At 40.9% G+C, this 16,222-nt stretch overlaps 2 protein-coding genes across 3 annotated transcripts; one reads left to right on the top strand and one right to left on the bottom strand.

Moving 5' to 3' along the window:
* Positions 1 to 284: 284 nt before the first annotated feature.
* Positions 285 to 2,100, top strand: CUNH12orf73 (chromosome unknown C12orf73 homolog). The gene is made up of 2 exons (XM_026056813.1): positions 285 to 595; positions 1,703 to 2,100. Exons 1-2 carry the CDS (start codon positions 290 to 292, stop codon positions 1,796 to 1,798), a joined length of 402 nt encoding a protein of 133 aa, XP_025912598.1. The 5' UTR covers positions 285 to 289; the 3' UTR covers positions 1,799 to 2,100.
* Positions 2,101 to 3,579: 1,479 nt separating this feature from the next.
* Positions 3,580 to 15,893, bottom strand: HSP90B1 (heat shock protein 90 beta family member 1). 2 transcript variants are annotated; one of them, XM_026056775.1, is made up of 18 exons: positions 15,713 to 15,893; positions 15,037 to 15,136; positions 14,202 to 14,343; positions 14,004 to 14,120; positions 13,275 to 13,606; positions 12,327 to 12,438; positions 11,400 to 11,516; positions 10,650 to 10,766; positions 10,095 to 10,232; positions 9,934 to 10,011; positions 9,787 to 9,852; positions 9,134 to 9,403; positions 8,666 to 8,911; positions 8,224 to 8,360; positions 7,719 to 7,797; positions 7,482 to 7,637; positions 6,798 to 6,890; positions 3,580 to 5,794 (listed from the first exon to the last, which is right to left on the bottom strand). In XM_026056775.1, exons 1-18 carry the CDS (start codon positions 15,759 to 15,761, stop codon positions 5,765 to 5,767), a joined length of 2,379 nt encoding a protein of 792 aa, XP_025912560.1. In that variant the 5' UTR covers positions 15,762 to 15,893; the 3' UTR covers positions 3,580 to 5,764. The 2 variants fall into 2 exon arrangements, with proteins under 2 accessions (XP_025912560.1, XP_025912561.1); XM_026056776.1 differs by lacking the exon at positions 9,934 to 10,011.
* Between the last annotated feature and the right edge of the window lie 329 nt (positions 15,894 to 16,222).

Genomic DNA, 16,222 nt, shown 5'->3' with positions numbered 1-16,222 from the left:
CCCGGTCCCGCCCCCCCCCGGCGGGCTTCAGGGGCATGGCTTAACCCGCATCGTTTGCGCCACGATGCGGAGAGCGGGGCGAAGCCCTTCGGGGACCCCCCGGTGGAAGGAGGCGAGCCCCGCGATAAGGAGCGGCTGCCGGGGGGGGCGGAGGGCGCTCACGTGCCTCCCGGAGCCACCGCGGCTGAGCCAAGCACGGGGCACCGGCGGCTCCCCCCGACACCCCCCCCCCAGGCCGGTTTGGCCGCTCTGTCCCCGCCCCCGGACAACGGCTGCGAGCGCTCAGGGGATGACGCACATCCGGCGCGTCACGCGGTCTGGCGACAGCAACGGCCGACCGGAGCCGGCTCTCCTCCGGCAGTTACTTTGCACGCGAGGGCCGGGGCTGCCGCAGGCGCAGGGGAAGCCGCGGAAGCCCCGCTGGAGCGAGGCGGCGACCGCCTGGTTTATCCTGCCCGGTTCCCCCCCCCTGCGGCGCGGCGCAGCCATGCCCGCGGGCGTGTCGTGGCCCACGTACCTGAAAACGCTGGGGGCGAGTGTGCTGGCCATGTTCGCGGGCGCCGAGGTCGTGCACAGATACTACAGACCTGACCTTGTAAGTGCTCACAGAGCCTGCATGCGTGGTCGCTTTATGGAGACTTCAGAGCGTGCGCGTTAGGTGAAGCATCTTCTGGGGAAGTCTTGTTTAACAAAACGCGTTGGGCAAAGGTCCCATGGTTTTGCTGCAAAAGATGATCAGCTAATACTTACGGGCTTCAGCACAAGAAGCAAACAGGTGTCCAAGTTTTCTCTTGGGAGTATCCTTCAAAGTAGGAGCATGATATAAAAAAATCATAGTTACATAAAATTCTTCAGAAGAGATTTTGACTATGCGAAGTTTTTTGTGAAAGGAATATGTAGAAGTGGCAAGAAGTGGCTATATTAGATTTAAACGTATTTTTTTCCTAATGAAAATCAAGATGACCAAAGGTTTAATATTAAAGAGTTGCAGACAGTCCCAATTCTAAACACAGAGAACCCAAATCCAAATGAGAGCACCCATCCCGTACAGTAACAGTTGATTTGGTCTCCTGGAGCCCTTCTCAGTTGTAAGCCTTCTCTTCTCCTCCTGCTTTTGTATACTTTTTCTTGTTGCTGTTTAAAAACACTGTGCTATTTTCTAATCAGGAATAAGCTAAAAGATCACTATCCTTGAGCAATTATCTAAAAAATTATGTATCTATAGACCAAAGAGTTTATATATTTTTAAGTTTCAACTTTTGTACTTAATTACAGGTTAATAGGCTGATTGTTTGTATATATGTATATATATGAAAATTCAGCCCCAGTTTCAGTTTATTTTTAAAACCAAAAGGTAGAAGTGGTGAGGCTTTTTTCTTGTCACTGAGAGAATATATATGGAAACTTTAGTGAGTGTTTTAAAACTATACTGGTCATCTCAACAGAGCTTGCTTTCTCAGATGATGAGAAGAAACTGTATCCCTTCATCAAATTGTTTGTTTCTCCTTTGTCTTCATTTTTTTCAAATTATGCTTTCTTACTTTAAATTAAGAAAAAAAGTATTAAAGATTATTATAGTTGTTGCTCAAGAACAAGCAAAATACAATCACCATGTGAATGTAGTACTCCTCTTACAGGGTATATTAATTTACTGAGTTTTCTTTTTTCTGCCAAAGCACTAACATCTCTGTGTTTTTAACAGAGTATACCTGAAATACCTCCTAAGCCTGGAGAACTGAGGACAGAACTGCTGGGTCTAAAAGAAAGATCAAGCCACATTCAAACTTCACAGCAGTGATCACAATGTACTTAAGTTATGAAGATAAACTATTAAAACTGTTCAAATGTCTCAACTGCAAAAGGAATTTAATGATTTTCCAGTAGGATCTTACAGGACTTTATAAACCTTACTAGAAATCTGCCTGTGAAATACTGTACTCCCTTAATACTGTTTTTCTCTATCTTTAAAGTAGAATTACAGGTAGTGTAAAAATGAATGTATTAAGAATACTGTTGGAAGTCAAATGAGTTGTGCACCACACTTCTGACTTTGAGTGCAGTGTAAGTATCCTTCAGAACAATAAAAAATGTAAACTTTCATTGGCGGAGTCTGATGGAATTTGAAACTTTTAAGCTGATTAACAAGTATGGAAAGTTTAGCACATTAAAAAGTCAAGCTTTTGTAGACCCTCATCAGCCTTAATAAACTTACCCATTTTTCCTGTAGCAGAACCCTACTTGCCTGTTGTGATTTCTCACCCTTTAAATTTGAACTTAGTTTTATTGGACCTAACATAGAACCTAATACAGTAAGTTATTGCATATACAAATAAGATTCCTTATTACAGCACTTCTTGCATTGGACTCTTTCTACTGCTTTATGAGCAGGTACATGAGCTTCCCGTCTGTGATTCTAATAGGAAGTTATTTTGGTCCACTCTGAAGGATCTGACACCTTGGTCATGAGTTAAAATAGGCCAAATAAGTATGCACAGATTACACTTGAATTATGTACAGTTGTACTTGATGTGGGTGTCTGAGCCTTAATGTGGCTTTTGAAACTATTGGCCTTTCCAACATGCTGTAAAAAAGACAGTATGGGGGTAGGGATGTATTGGGTGTGCAGGGAGGGAGGGGGAATGAAATCTCTCCTGCTCTTATGTTAGTGCTAAGCAGATGCTGCAGCCTAATTAGACCACAGACTTCCTATCTGGAAGACATCTTTCTAAGTGACAGTCATATGAAAAGCCTTGATTAAACCTCAAATGTTACACCAAATAAAAACTTAAATCTAGAGGAACACAGATGTTGTTAGGCCCAAGTTTTGGTGGAAACACTTTCTTCCTTCACTACACCTAAACAAAGCTGACACCGAAAACTTTGCACCTCAGCATAAGAGACCTTCAAGGAAGTTTCCTGAAGAGTGAAGATGTTAAGCAGTTTTGTTTCAAGTGGAAAGCTAGAGCCTTGAACGGAAATGTTACTGAAACAGGAACAGTGTTTTTTCAGCTGTCCCTATAGAGCCAAAGAGGCCCCAGTCCTTTCCTCCAAGTTATTCATACTGTCAGTGTATCACCTCTGTCCTTCCACTGTTAGCTTCTAGCATGAAAGATATTATTTGTTTTCTACTTCAGATGTAAAGGCACCATAGAGAAGCTTACCATAAGTTTCATTAGAACCCCAAATGCATGCTACTGCTAATGGGAACCGAGCAACAAGGAACATGTTTTACCCCAGCCTCTCGTAGTAGAGGGAATGACTAAGTGGCCATCTAGGAACAGCAATGCTGACAAGATAATTTAAGTGCCAAAGGCAGCTTCCTCAGAACCAGGATAACCACACTAGACAGAAACAAAGATACCCTCCCCCCCCAACCAACACCTCCATGTGAGCAAGAGACAGTTCTTCCAGTGTTGATATGCTTTTCCATCAAGCCAGCCAAAAAGCTTACAACTGCATGTTTGCACTTATTTATATCAAACACTTGTCACTCCAGAACAAGGAAGGCAGCCAGCAACACAGCCCTGTTGCATGCAATACCCTCAGTTGAGGAAGATGAAGAAGCATAAACCATGACCCTCAAAGTGTGCGCCTTTATTAGTTCTGAAATTGAATTAGACATGGCATCCTGAAACCAGCCAAGGCATTCAGAACTTCAGCTGTGGAACAGAGCAAAAGTTGAAGTGGACAAATAATTAACAGATTAAGAGTTCTGTAGCAAACAACCCCATGCTTCCAATAATATCCTTTCTATAGTTGTTAGCTATTTAAAAAATTTAAAAAAGCTCTTAAACATACCATAGATGCAAGTCACTTATGCTACTCAAGCTGGTCAAAGATATAAATGAAGGGTGTATGCTGATTACACATCTACTTCAGAAGAGTTCTGAATGTATATTTAACACAATAAGGGATTTTTCTTTACTTTACATTCCAAACTAATGCTCTAGATTCATTATAAGCTGTGTTTTAGAAGTATACAAACAAAATCTCAGGAGCAGTTGATTGCAGAGCACAGACGACCAAGTTGCACTGTTTTGCTAAGAGGACCATACTTTAAGAGTAGATGGTGCTCTTACACTATCTGAAAAGCTAACAAAGGACTGCTACTAAAGCTGATGCATTGCTAGCTGCTGAACTACTCTTGAGTTAGACCACTCCGACAGCTTACACAGAAGGAGCCATTTGTTATAAACAATACTTAAGACTACTGCAGCAAGACCAAAAAAACCCCCCAAAACAACAACCCTGAAAAACCACACACACTAAGCTCCCATTATTCCTGGAAGTCTCCAACAGCATACTTTAAAAACTCTGTACGAACCCTAACTCCATAACCATGCTGATACAGGTGCAGTGTATTTATTGCAAGGGAACAAAATTTGGGCAACATAGAACGAAAGTAAGAGAAAAGCAAGTTCCTCAGGCCACTGTCTTAATTAGAATAGCTTATTTCACTTCAGACTGAAGCTCAAACTTAAGTCTTTTGCCTTAATGCCTAAGAACCACTCTGCCAAGTCATTAACTAGAGTTGCTGCACAGGAATACTACTTCTATGAACTTCCTTCAGAGGAAGGCAGAAAAGCTTCCAGGTAAACACTTTCTACCTACCCCATGAAGATTTGTTTCTAAGTAGAGGCACTAGTGAGAAAAAAATGCAGTGCTTCATCCAAACACTACATAAAGCTAATACAAGTGGAAGTGGTGCCTCCGGTCTCGCTTGTTGCCACATTATTCCATTTGGTGTCAGCAGCTGTAGCTTGAGTTAGACTAAGCATTTACAGTGCTTAGTCATACTAAAAAGACATAGGAACAAGAGTAGCAGAAGTCTGGGAACAGTATTAAGGAATAATTGTCACAGCCAAGAACTCCACATTTAAAAACTTGTAAAAAGCAAGACTAGTGTATTTCTTAGGTGAACTACACAGGTATAAGACAGTGTTAGTAAACAGTAAAGAATGGTATAGGCTCCGAGATAGTAAGCCACTTTTCTGTCTGTTCACACCTTTAATGGATGGAGATCATTCTCACTAGCCTTGGACATAAAAGCCACCACTATCCATTATGTATGCTGGAGTCAAGTTATACACAGTCCAGTGCTACCCTATGCAGACAGTGAACTTCAGAAAGGCTGCTACAACCACGCTTCCTTTACAACACTACCTTTCATGCTAAGCTGCAGGACTTCAGTTCCAACATAGTATCTATTTTTAAATGCCCTCTTATTTCTCAAGATGAGAGTAGTTATGTAACTTCTGAATATTCATTCCATACAGTTGAGTTTCAGTACAGCATAGCTCACAAACATCAGGTATTCTAGCTCAACAGCATGGCAGGTTTAACACAACACCTGACCTTAAGCATACAGCAGTGAAAGTGGCTTGCAATAGTGCAGAAAGGTTAAAAAGACTGCTGAACCACTACAGCAAGCTTCCTGTTCTGCAGACCTTAACACTCAAGCAAACCAAGACAATCCCATCAATTCTTCTTAGTGGTAACCCCATAAGATGAGCTTATGTGAAATTTAGAGGGTTAACATGGTGTTTGGGAACATTTTATTTTGTACATGACAAGATTTTACACCAAGAAGTCAGTTAAATAGTACAAATTTACATTTGTGAGGAATGTTTTTAGAAAAGTCAACTTAAAAAAATCCTCCTTTGCCCTTAACCCCATACCATCCCTCAGCATTTTACAGTGGAAAAACAAAACAATCTAATTCACATTCCTTAACTCCCAACACAGGATGGTAGGTGAGTGTAGTTTACAGTTCATCTTTCACATCTGTGGATTCCTGTGGAGACAAGAAATAGATAATCAGAATCTTTTTGAAAATGAAAAAATAGTAAAAGCTGTCCCAGAATAATTGAGTTCATGAGAATTACTACTGATGCTTTTTCAAATCATGTAACAGAAGTAATAAAATTTTAACATTGAATTGCATTCAAACTTCTGTTCAGAGAATATTTAACATGCCATCATCTAAGAGTCATAAAAACCCTTACTTCAGGCTGCTCAAATGTTAGTGGCAGATTGAGTTTGCCATTTCATCTTTAATACTCCAAAGGATTAAAGCACAGCCTACTTTGAAAGCTACCTTTCAAGCACAGTATTAGCACTGTTAATAGCCCTATTCTACCTGATGAGGGGAAGCAAATCTACTCTCCAGATGACTGTCAGAAACCTTAATCTGTAAGCAAGCTAGTACAACAGTCAAAGTAAAACATAACTTCTGTTATAGACATGTAATATGATCCATTAAATTCAACAGTGATGGCAAAAAACCATAAAGCAGCTATGGTCCAATAACTATTGTTCCTCAAGCTTATTCTTAGGGAATTTGACAGGTGCTAGGAGGCAAGTGCATCACCAAAAGCTATGTAAAGTTGGAGATAATCTTGTAGGACTTTTCTAAAAACCAGGCAACACAAGAAAGGAAGGCCCAACTAAGGTCTCATGGTAACTTAAGATAATGACATTCAGAAACCATAGTACTAGAGTTCAGCATACCCATCAAGACATCATTAAAGCTGCAGACAATAGTATTAGCCAGCGAAGTCAAGGCTCACTTCACAGAACAGTAACTATTTAGCTATTAATTACTGCATATTTGGGTGTTTTGTTCTTACAGTATGTTATGCTAAGGAAAAATGTGCTATTTGTACTGCAGTTATTTTTGAGAAAAGCTCAAAAAACCTCACACTACTGGAGTTATGGAAAGCAAAGTTAACAGGTTTGTGGCAAGAAGCACCACAGCCAGAACTGCATGGAAGTCAAATCAAAAATCAAGACTTCACCTTCTGTGTTTCACTTTCTTCAGCATCCACCTCTTCTTCATCTTGCTCTGGCTCCTCAGTTGCATCTTCAGGCTCCTCAGGCTCCTCCTCCACCTGTAGGAGGGTCACAGATACTTTGCTATGCATTCAAGAGCTCTATTTGCTTGGGATGTTTGCTAGTTGTGAACCAACTAGCACAGGCTATTAAAGTATTCGTTATCAGTTCGTAGGAGGTTTGACAAATCATTTGCCCCAACCTTTCTGAAGGGCAGGACAAGTTATTCTTTACCACTGATATGCTCACTACCACAGTTCCTCTAGCAAGATACCAACAAGTTCTTGTGTGGCATTATGAGATGTATGCCCACTTTATTAGTTTCCCCGAAGAGCAGGACTAAGATGCATATCTGTTTGGGCCCTCATTTACTCCCATATAACCACCATTTAATTAAGGATTGTGCACTGTTTAAGAAAAAGCAAAAGGAATAACAGCATCTCAAGAAACTGGGAAGGACAGAAGCTTCAAGGACAGACTCATCACTCCCCCAGCCAGGAACTTGAGAGCTAGTCTCCTGATGGCCCACCCGCATGCAGGAAACCATATGTATTTCAATCTCATTTTAAGCAAATCTACCATTGCTTCTCTATTTTAAGCAAACAATACTTAAATAAAAAAATATCACTCCTCAATTGAAGGCAACTAACCTTTGCATCCAGGTCAATGTTTAAACTTAAACGAAGCATCCTTTCTATTCTATCTCCATATTCCTTGGTGTCTGGTAACATATATCCTGATCTCAAAGTTGCAGTTTCAAACAATACCACTGCAAGATCTGAAACTGTTTTGTCATCTTCATTTTCCTAATATGGAAGCATTAAAAAAAGATTGTTAACTAGTTCATGTGCAGCCAAGTAGTCAATGTTTTACAGTTATTTGTTTACCTTGACTCGCCTCAGCATGTCCTTTATCAGTGGATGCCTAGGGTTTATTTCAAATGTCTTCTTTTGGCTAGCATAGTAGCTGAAAAGAATGAAAGTTACATCAGTAGTTAAGCTTTAAAGTAAAGCACAACTACACCTTTAAACCCCCATCAAATGCTGAATACAGGCACAGTTACTACTTTTTTTTTTTTAAGTTAAAACCACAACTTTACCACTAGTTTAACTCTGAAAGCTTTCAAGTTAAACCAGTGTGTGTTCTCTTATCACCAAATGACAGATAAGAAACACTGCTGATGAAAGTCTTGCTCACCAAGCAGTTTTACATACTAGGCTTTGAAACAGCCATCAGGGTAAGACAACGATGGAGACAGCAACTCAGTTACAAATTGCCTTAAAAACACACAAGATGATCTGAACCAGATGGAAGCTTGGTGTGCCAACATCAAGCCAGCTGGGCCATCAACTACCTTTCATATCTGCTACTCCATATGAATATAAAGCTTACTTTGTAGATATATCCTTCCCAGTTTGGTAAGCTTGAGCCTTCATGATTCTTTCCATGTTACCAGACCATCCATACTGACTAGCCACAAGTGCACATGGGGATTGGGTTAAACGTTGAGATAGCACAGCTTTTTCAATCTAGAGAGAAAAAAGCCTTAATATTAGTTCACAGAATCAAGCTCTTATGAATAAAGCCAACAACTGAAACTGTGTCACTGGGCCACTTGAGTGGTGTCCAAAAGCTCTGTAACAGTAAGCAGTCTAGCTCAGTATCATCCCAAAGTCAACACAGGTGTTTTACCCAACTTGGTATAGCCTTCCATATAAGGATGGCAGAAGCTATTATCATGTCCTTGATAGCCAAAGGATTAACAAGGCAAGTATTATAGCAATAAGTACAATAGCATATGCAAATAAGGGTTACATAGCTTAATATTTTGTACCTTGTCCTTTAAGGCCTTGTCTTTCATCCAGTTTAAGAGTGGTTCAAATTCCTTTTCCAAGGCTTCCCGATTCTCCTTAGATTTTTCACTTTCTTCAAACTTGACTCCTTCTTTAGCCACATTCTGAAACCTCTTGCCATCAAACTCTGGCAGAGCTTGAATACAGTATTCATCTACAGGTTCGGTCAGATAGATCACTTCATAGCCCTTTTTCAGCAGACGTTCAACAAATGGTGAGGACTCAGCCTAAGGAAACAAAATAGAATAGACAGCAGTTTAGTTGTGTTGGTATCAGCAGCTAGCAAAACCTGTACAGGTATTTCAATGAACAGTAGTATGAGAACACTGAACTGCAGTAGTACCATAAACACAAAGACTCTACATTTAGAGCAAATGCAGACAGTTCACAGTGGCAGTACTTTGACTAGAAGCCTTCTATTTTTCCTCCTTCACTCCATGCTCACATACCTCCTTCCTGCTGGCACCTGCCATAAAATATATCTTGTCCTGTTTCTCTTTCATTCTTTCCACATACTGGTCAAGGCTTGTAAGGTTACTTTCATGGTGAGAGGACTGGAAGCGAAGAAGTTTAGCTAGTCGTGTACGATTGGAGTGATCCTCAATCACCCCAAGCTTTACATTAGTACCAAATTCTTTCCAGAATGTGTCATTGTATTTTTCTTCTGCAATTTTCTTGATCATATCAAGGGTTTTACGAACAAGTTTCTTTCTGATCACCTTAAAAAAAAGTAGTAATACCAAATTTTAACAGCAAGCACTTGATAATCTCAAGTATCAACTACCACTTTTGGTCTGTTAGCCATTGCCACAATAACCCCACTCATCTCATGGGACAGGGTATTTTCACTTATGGAAGAACCTTAATGTGGCCTCGCTGAGAAGGGTGAATTCAAGATGCTTAATGCCATTGATTTAGAAGGGAACAGAGGTAGTCTGAGAGCAGCAGTGCTGGGGTTTTCTATAGTTTGACTTCACCTTCATACTTTTTCAAAGCTAAGTCAAGCAAGCTATTTGTCTGACAGATATCACTACTGTTACATATTTTCATCCTGAACCACTCCCTTCCTATTAATATGAAGTTTAGGATCTAATTAGCTTACCTTTAACAATTTATGCTGCTGAAGTGTTTCACGAGATACATTCAGAGGCAGATCATCGGAATCCACCTAATTTAAGAAGAAACTTGTTAAGTATAACAAACAGTATTTGAAGATTAAAATCAAATACAATTAAGATGCAATACTTACAACACCCTTAACAAAGTTAAGATATTTAGGCATCATGTCATGGAAGTCATCTGTGATGAATACTCTTCGAACATACAGCTATTACAAGAGAAACAGTAATCAGGTTATTATGGAGGTTTTATTTATTTTTAAACCAGAATCAACACACTTGCTTGTTTTACCTTTATGAAATCACTTTTTTTGGATCCATATTCATCAAACAGGCCACGTGGAGCAGAATTAGGAACAAACAAGATGGATTTGAAAGTTACTTCCCCTTCAGCAGTAAAGTGGATGTAAGCCATAGGATCATCATGTTCCTGTGAAGGAGGGAGTTCTTTTAATTGACAGTGGAAAGATATTGGCAAAAAAATTCATTTTATGAGTGAAAATGTGTTTGCCAGATCTAGGTGTATATGAAAGTATGAAACCATCTAAGCATGCTTCATTAGAATCTATTAAGGAGACAGAAGTGCCTGATTCAGCTGAAATACAAGTAATCTGGGAGACTTACTAGTTCTATTTAAAGCCACAACTAAAGAGTTACCAATACAGAAGACTGCAGCTTGCAATCCTAGGCTTGCTGTCTGGAATTCAGTTGACATACTGACACCAATTAACTCATTCTTCAAAGATAAGCCCATCCTATAAGCACTCAGTCACCATTTCATTTACACAGCATGAAATACTCTAGTAAATCTACTGCTCTGGAACAATTCTTGAGCCTTGGAAATTACCTTGGAAAAGGTTTTGTAAAAAGCTTTGTATTCATCTTCTTCAACTTCTTTAGAGGGTCTCTGCCAGATTGGTTTTATGTCATTCATAAGCTCCCAATCCCAAACAGTCTTTTCAACCTAAGTACATAAACAGCATATTACAATAAAGACTCATGCTCTACTACAAATAAGTCAGTTAAAGAAATTACACCAAAGAGGACTCTAGGTCACAACATAGTATGAGGGGGAATATATATATACACACACATACATACAGGCTACTTCTAATCTAGGAAATACATTCAGCAAAGGCCTGGGTATTCTCATTTAAGTGTGTAGCACTTAAGCACGTGGCAAAAAATCTATACTACAGTATGGCCAATATACATTTACTGCATTCATTAGTGATCAGAATTTCTATTCCACAGCCATTCTGAAGAAAGCTTTCCAAAAGAGTATATTCAATCTGAACTATTCAACATTATTGAACTACTTAAGTTCACTATCACTTCAAAGTGAATTCACTGTGCATAAACTCAAAGATATTTGTAATTGTTCCAGGAACACTGCCTCCCAAGGCAGTCATTTGCTCCACTTCAATGAAGTCCATCTTATTTACCATTTTCTTTACTGACATATCAAATCACACACTTAAATAGGACTGTTTTTGAAAAGCACACATATTGAAGTGCATCTCTGAAAAACTACCTGTTAAAACTGCTGAAATAATTGTCACAAGTTACAAGACCTCCAAAGGCTGACAAAGCTCACCTTTTTAGTTTTTGGTTTCTTCTCTTCCTCTTCTTCTTCAACTGCAGCTTCATCATCATCTGTTTCCTCTTTCTCTTTTGCTTCTTCCTCCTCAATGGGTTCTTCAACAGTTTCTGTCTAGAGGCAATTAAAAGAGGGGACTCAGCCTGTTTGGCTTCCTACCAGATAACTTCTGGTATTCTCTGAAACAGCTTAATAACTCAGAATACCAGTTTAACTTGTGTGATTTGCTTATGGCAAGCATTTCTGTGTAGGCAGCGATGTTTTCAGTTGCATTTTCATGAATGCATTGCTTTCCTCCAATACACTGGGAGGCCATTGTAGTCAAATATTAGGAGAATTCAGCTTTAATAGCACTGGATACACAGGATACACAGGCTAACCACAGACTGAGATGATTCAAAGTTAGTGCTATACCAAAAAGTATCACAAGAACAGTTAAAAAGTTAAAATAATATAAAAAATAAGGCAGTATTTTAACAAAGGACACATACTGTGGTCCTGCTCGACAGCTTAGCTAAGCTTCTAAATACCAGACAAGACTCCACTGCACAGCCAGCGGAAGAAAGATTTTTTTTTCCCCTAGTAATTAGCACAGGTCTTGCCTCCTTTGGTAAAATACTCTTCAGGAGTCACAGCAAAATCAAGTCCCTTGAAAATCTAGTTTAAGCTACACACTAGCTTTCAGAGAGCAAGTAACTAGTTAATACTAGCTAGTTTTTCCTTCCCACTGAGTCAGAAGAGTAAAGAATGAAAGAATTTTAGAAGCTTTAGACAGGGTTTTTTTTGGGACCCATTAAGACAAGTAAGAAATCCCACACTACTAATGCTACAGAAAAGCTTTAAAATTCCTTCACTCTTCCTGAAATATCTGGTCAAATTATTTTCAAAGCTCATACTGTATAACTCTCAGTTAAAGATACTGACCTTGCTGCTCCACACATATATGGGGAAGTTTATGAACTGTGAGTATTTCTTGACTAGGTTTTTAACAGTATCCAGCTCAAGGTAGTCTGATGCTTCCTCCTTCAAGACAAGGCTAAAGATAGAAGAAAAATTTCATTCAAAGTCCAAAAGCAGTACTTTAAAAATAGTTTTACAGACACAGAAGTACTTTTCCACTGTAGCTGCTGCAGTGATTCAAACTTATCTAGTCACAGTTGAACCAGTAAGAGCTCCCCATGCACCTCTTTAAAGATACAATCCTTTTTGGAAGAAGCATTCTTAAAAATTGGAGTATAGTACAAAGTTCAAAAGTCTAAATATAAACCTCAAATTGCATTGACAATGATCAGGCTATTGATGTCCTCTTACTGATTTCATTTGGAACTAGAGCACTGAGAGGATTAACTTTTTCCCTACTGAAGGCCTTCTTCAGGAAGCAGTTCTAGAAGGCAGAGCCTAGATCAAGTAAATTCATATGCTTTAAGTGATGGGAGGTGCTGTCAAGCTACTTCTAATTTGCTATTTGTATCAGACCAGTTCCACCAGTAGATAAACAGCAATCTGTTTCCAAGATGAAGCTCTACATCCCCTGTATCAGTCTCATCTAGCAACAACTGCATTGAAAAATTGCTTGAGTTTGCAGGCTGCTCAAAGTGTCTGGAATTACTTGCCACCAGTTACTTGTCAAGATGCTTGTGGCTTTTAGTTTGACATTTCATGAGATGAGTGAACTGCATTAACACTATACATCTATTTTACATGTAATTACTCGTTATAGGATGCTTGCATTAGTCTGACAACACCTGTATTACAGGAATCGGACAGTGTATGTATTCACAATGCTAAAATCACCCAGATATTCTAATGAAGCTAGATACTTATCTATACACACAACTTTTTTTAAGCTAAGGACACTGACTTAATACTTACCTTATGGTTGTGCCACGTCCTAAAGTGTTTCCTCTTGGGTCATCAATCACAGAGAATTCATTTGAGTCTGACTCCCAAATATGTTGTGTATCATTATTGTGTTTTGATGTGACAATAACTCTGTCTGCTACTAAGAAAGCAGAATAAAAGCCAACACCAAACTGGCCAATTAACTCAGATGTTGATTGACCATCATCCTGCATTTCAGTCATCTTGTTTAAGAATTCACTTGTACCAGACTTTGCAATGGTACCCAAGTTTTTAATCAACTCCTCTTTTGTCATGCCAATACCCGTATCCGTAACATGAAGCATGTTCTTCTCTTTGTCACACTGAAAAAAGACAAAAGATCCAGCTGGACTTCACTTTGAACCTTTAGACACAATACACTACTGTGAAAGTGATAAGGACACTAGCAACTAATCATTCCAGTTTAAACTTGCCTGGCTGTGATAAATTGAATTCACAGTGAGTAGAGTAGTAAGGAAAATCTACCTCTGAGGTACTTAATACTTCAGTTGCTGTTTATGAAATCAGAGATTATTTTCAGTGGACTAAAAAGAAGTTGTCTCTGGTGAAGTGAACTGCAAGTGTCCTGATGTGGTCGTCATAGTTTGTTTGCATCAGTAGTAAGCAATCAACTTAATAGGTTAATGAGACACTACCTTCTTTTATTCCTTCCACTGCCCCTCAGTGGACCAGATAAAATGTTTATCTAATGCTTCTTACCTTGATTTTGACAGTAAGTTCCTCATTACCAGCAAGAGCATTCTCATCAGTTAAGGATATTAACCGTATCTTATCTAAAGCATCAGAAGCATTTGAAATAAGTTCCCTCAGGAAAATCTGAAATAGAAATCAGTAGTCAGGAATTCAAGAACACATACACAAACAGTCCTAGCATGTTCTACTGATAAAGGGACAAACCTCTTTATTTTTATATAAAGAATTGATAATAAGTTTCATCATTCTGTTAACTTCTGCTTGAAATGCAAACTTCTCAGATTTTTCTCTGATTTCTTTTATCTGGGATGCATTTAGACCATCTAGCTGGATAGCTTCTTCTTCTCTGTGAAAAGAATAGAAACATGTCAAGTAGTCTTGTTTGTATACAGTATCACTATTTTTACACTCTAGCAGAGTTCAATGTTACAACAACGAGACCCTTAATTACTGACACAGCTAGCATAAAGTTACACGACCACATCAGATGGGTGCAACAGTTGTATCCTCTACTGCTTAATCTCTACCCAAAACTCAAGTGAAAACTCTGCTTGGAAGTCAGACTTTTTCCCTTAAAGAAAGGGAAGGAAGAATACATGCATCTTACAACCACTGTAATCCTCAGCACATGGTACACTTCACAAAAGAAAGTGTTTCACAGGTATAAAACTATTCCATCAGTAGGCATGAAACTGATACCACTTACTACATGCAGTTACATGTAGGAACCCCCATTTACCCACTCTTATATGACTACTGCTATTAGACAAAACAAGCTAAGTATTTCTGAATCCAGTTACTTCAAACTCTCCTCTATTTAGAGGAAAATAATGTTTTCAGAAATAAATATTGTTTTATTGTACTTCTCCCAGATGACTAGATCTCTCCAGTTTAATGAGAGCATATCTTTGAAAGGTTACCCCCCCAGGCCCAACACCTTCTATGCTTTGGGCATTAGTGATGTAAGAAATGACCCTTAAAGTAACAAGAATAGTCTTAACAGTTCAGAAGTAACTGACCCCCACCCCCAGCTACCCACCTCTGAACGACTTCATCATCTGTTCGAGACCCTTCTCTGCTTTTACCCAAGTCATCTTCCACGGTCCCATCCACATCCACCTCATCAGCTCTAACCGACACTGGAAAAACAAGAAATCCAATAAGGTGAATCCCATTCTACACTACCAAAACTCTTCTTCACGACTCACAAAGATTTTCAGACTCGGGTCCGTCCGTTCTTTCACCCCATCCCTAAGGAAAGTTTACCCCAGCTGGGGACATCAAAAAGGGAGGAAAGGGGCAGACCACGGCCTCGCCCCCCCCCCCCAATGGCGCATGAGCGGTCCCATAGGTATCTTCCCCCACCCCAAACCACCCCCATCCCTACAGGGGGGCCAGCAGCAGCTCGGGAGAGAGCAGCACACGCGACCGAACTCGACCTTCCCCTCCCCTCGTACACCTACGGTGGAAAAACTTGGGGCAGCAGTTGCCTGTATACGCCAGGACGGAGGAGAAGAAAGGGACCCCCTGGGCCGACAGGGCTCCGACGGCCCCACCCAGGTCCTCCTCGGCCTCTGCTCGCCCCTCTTCCCCCAGCAAGAAGAGAGGAGTGGGAGACGCTGCTGCGGTTAGAGACCCTCCCCCCACCCCCCGCAACCGCCACTAGCCAGAAGCTTCTAGAAGGCGGCAGGCGAGGAAGCAGCCACGGGACTCACCGGCCAGGAGCAGCGTGCACGCGAGAGCGAGCCCCCACACCGACTTCATTGCGACGCGGGCTTGCGGCCGCAGAAAATAACAACCCCGAGCGGCACCTGCCTCGCGCTCACAAGCCCGCCACCGGATGCGGCCGCCACCCCGCACCTCCCGCGCCGCCACCGAACCGCTGGGACGGCGATAGCCCTCCCCCTTCGCCTTATCAATGCGGGGCGCCGAGGGGCGGGGGGAGGCGCTCCGCCACTGGCCAATCAGAGCGTACCACGCCAAATACGCAGCCAGTGGTGAGCCGGGGGAGGTGGGGCCCGGGGCCGTCGCCGCCAATCGCGGCTTTCCATGTGCGGTTTCCTGCGGGCAGAGCGTGGCCGGCCCCGATTGGCTGGGGGGAGGTGCGTTTGGCCAATCATGCCCACGGACGGGGCCGAGCCGCATGGCCTGCCAGTATTTTTTTTTTTAAATCAATAAGCCGTAAATGTTTAACACCGAGGCCACGTGGCTCGCAGTGAGCGCGG

Source organism: Apteryx rowi, unplaced genomic scaffold, assembly GCF_003343035.1.
Source record: "Apteryx rowi isolate R43461 unplaced genomic scaffold, aptRow1 scaffold_133, whole genome shotgun sequence".
Taxonomy (NCBI): domain Eukaryota; kingdom Metazoa; phylum Chordata; class Aves; order Apterygiformes; family Apterygidae; genus Apteryx; species Apteryx rowi.
This window is presented reverse-complemented; position numbering and strand designations above follow the sequence as displayed.

What these genes read in the sequence shown, in the direction of transcription:
- CUNH12orf73 (XM_026056813.1), top strand. Translation starts at nt 290, where the DNA reads ATGACGCACATCCGGCGCGTCACGCGGTCTGGCGACAGCAACGGCCGA. An exon ending in GATACTACAGACCTGACCTT is followed by an intron (nt 596 to 1,702) that starts GTAAGTGCTCAC and finishes TGTTTTTAACAG; the next exon opens with AGTATACCTGAAATACCTCC.
- HSP90B1 (XM_026056775.1), bottom strand. Translation starts at nt 15,761, where the DNA reads ATGAAGTCGGTGTGGGGGCTCGCTCTCGCGTGCACGCTGCTCCTGGCC. An exon ending in GTGCACGCTGCTCCTGGCCG is followed by an intron (nt 15,137 to 15,712) that starts GTGAGTCCCGTG and finishes TTGTTTTTCCAG; the next exon opens with TGTCGGTTAGAGCTGATGAG. An exon ending in TTAACTTTGTTAAGGGTGTT is followed by an intron (nt 9,853 to 9,933) that starts GTAAGTATTGCA and finishes TTCTTAAATTAG; the next exon opens with GTGGATTCCGATGATCTGCC.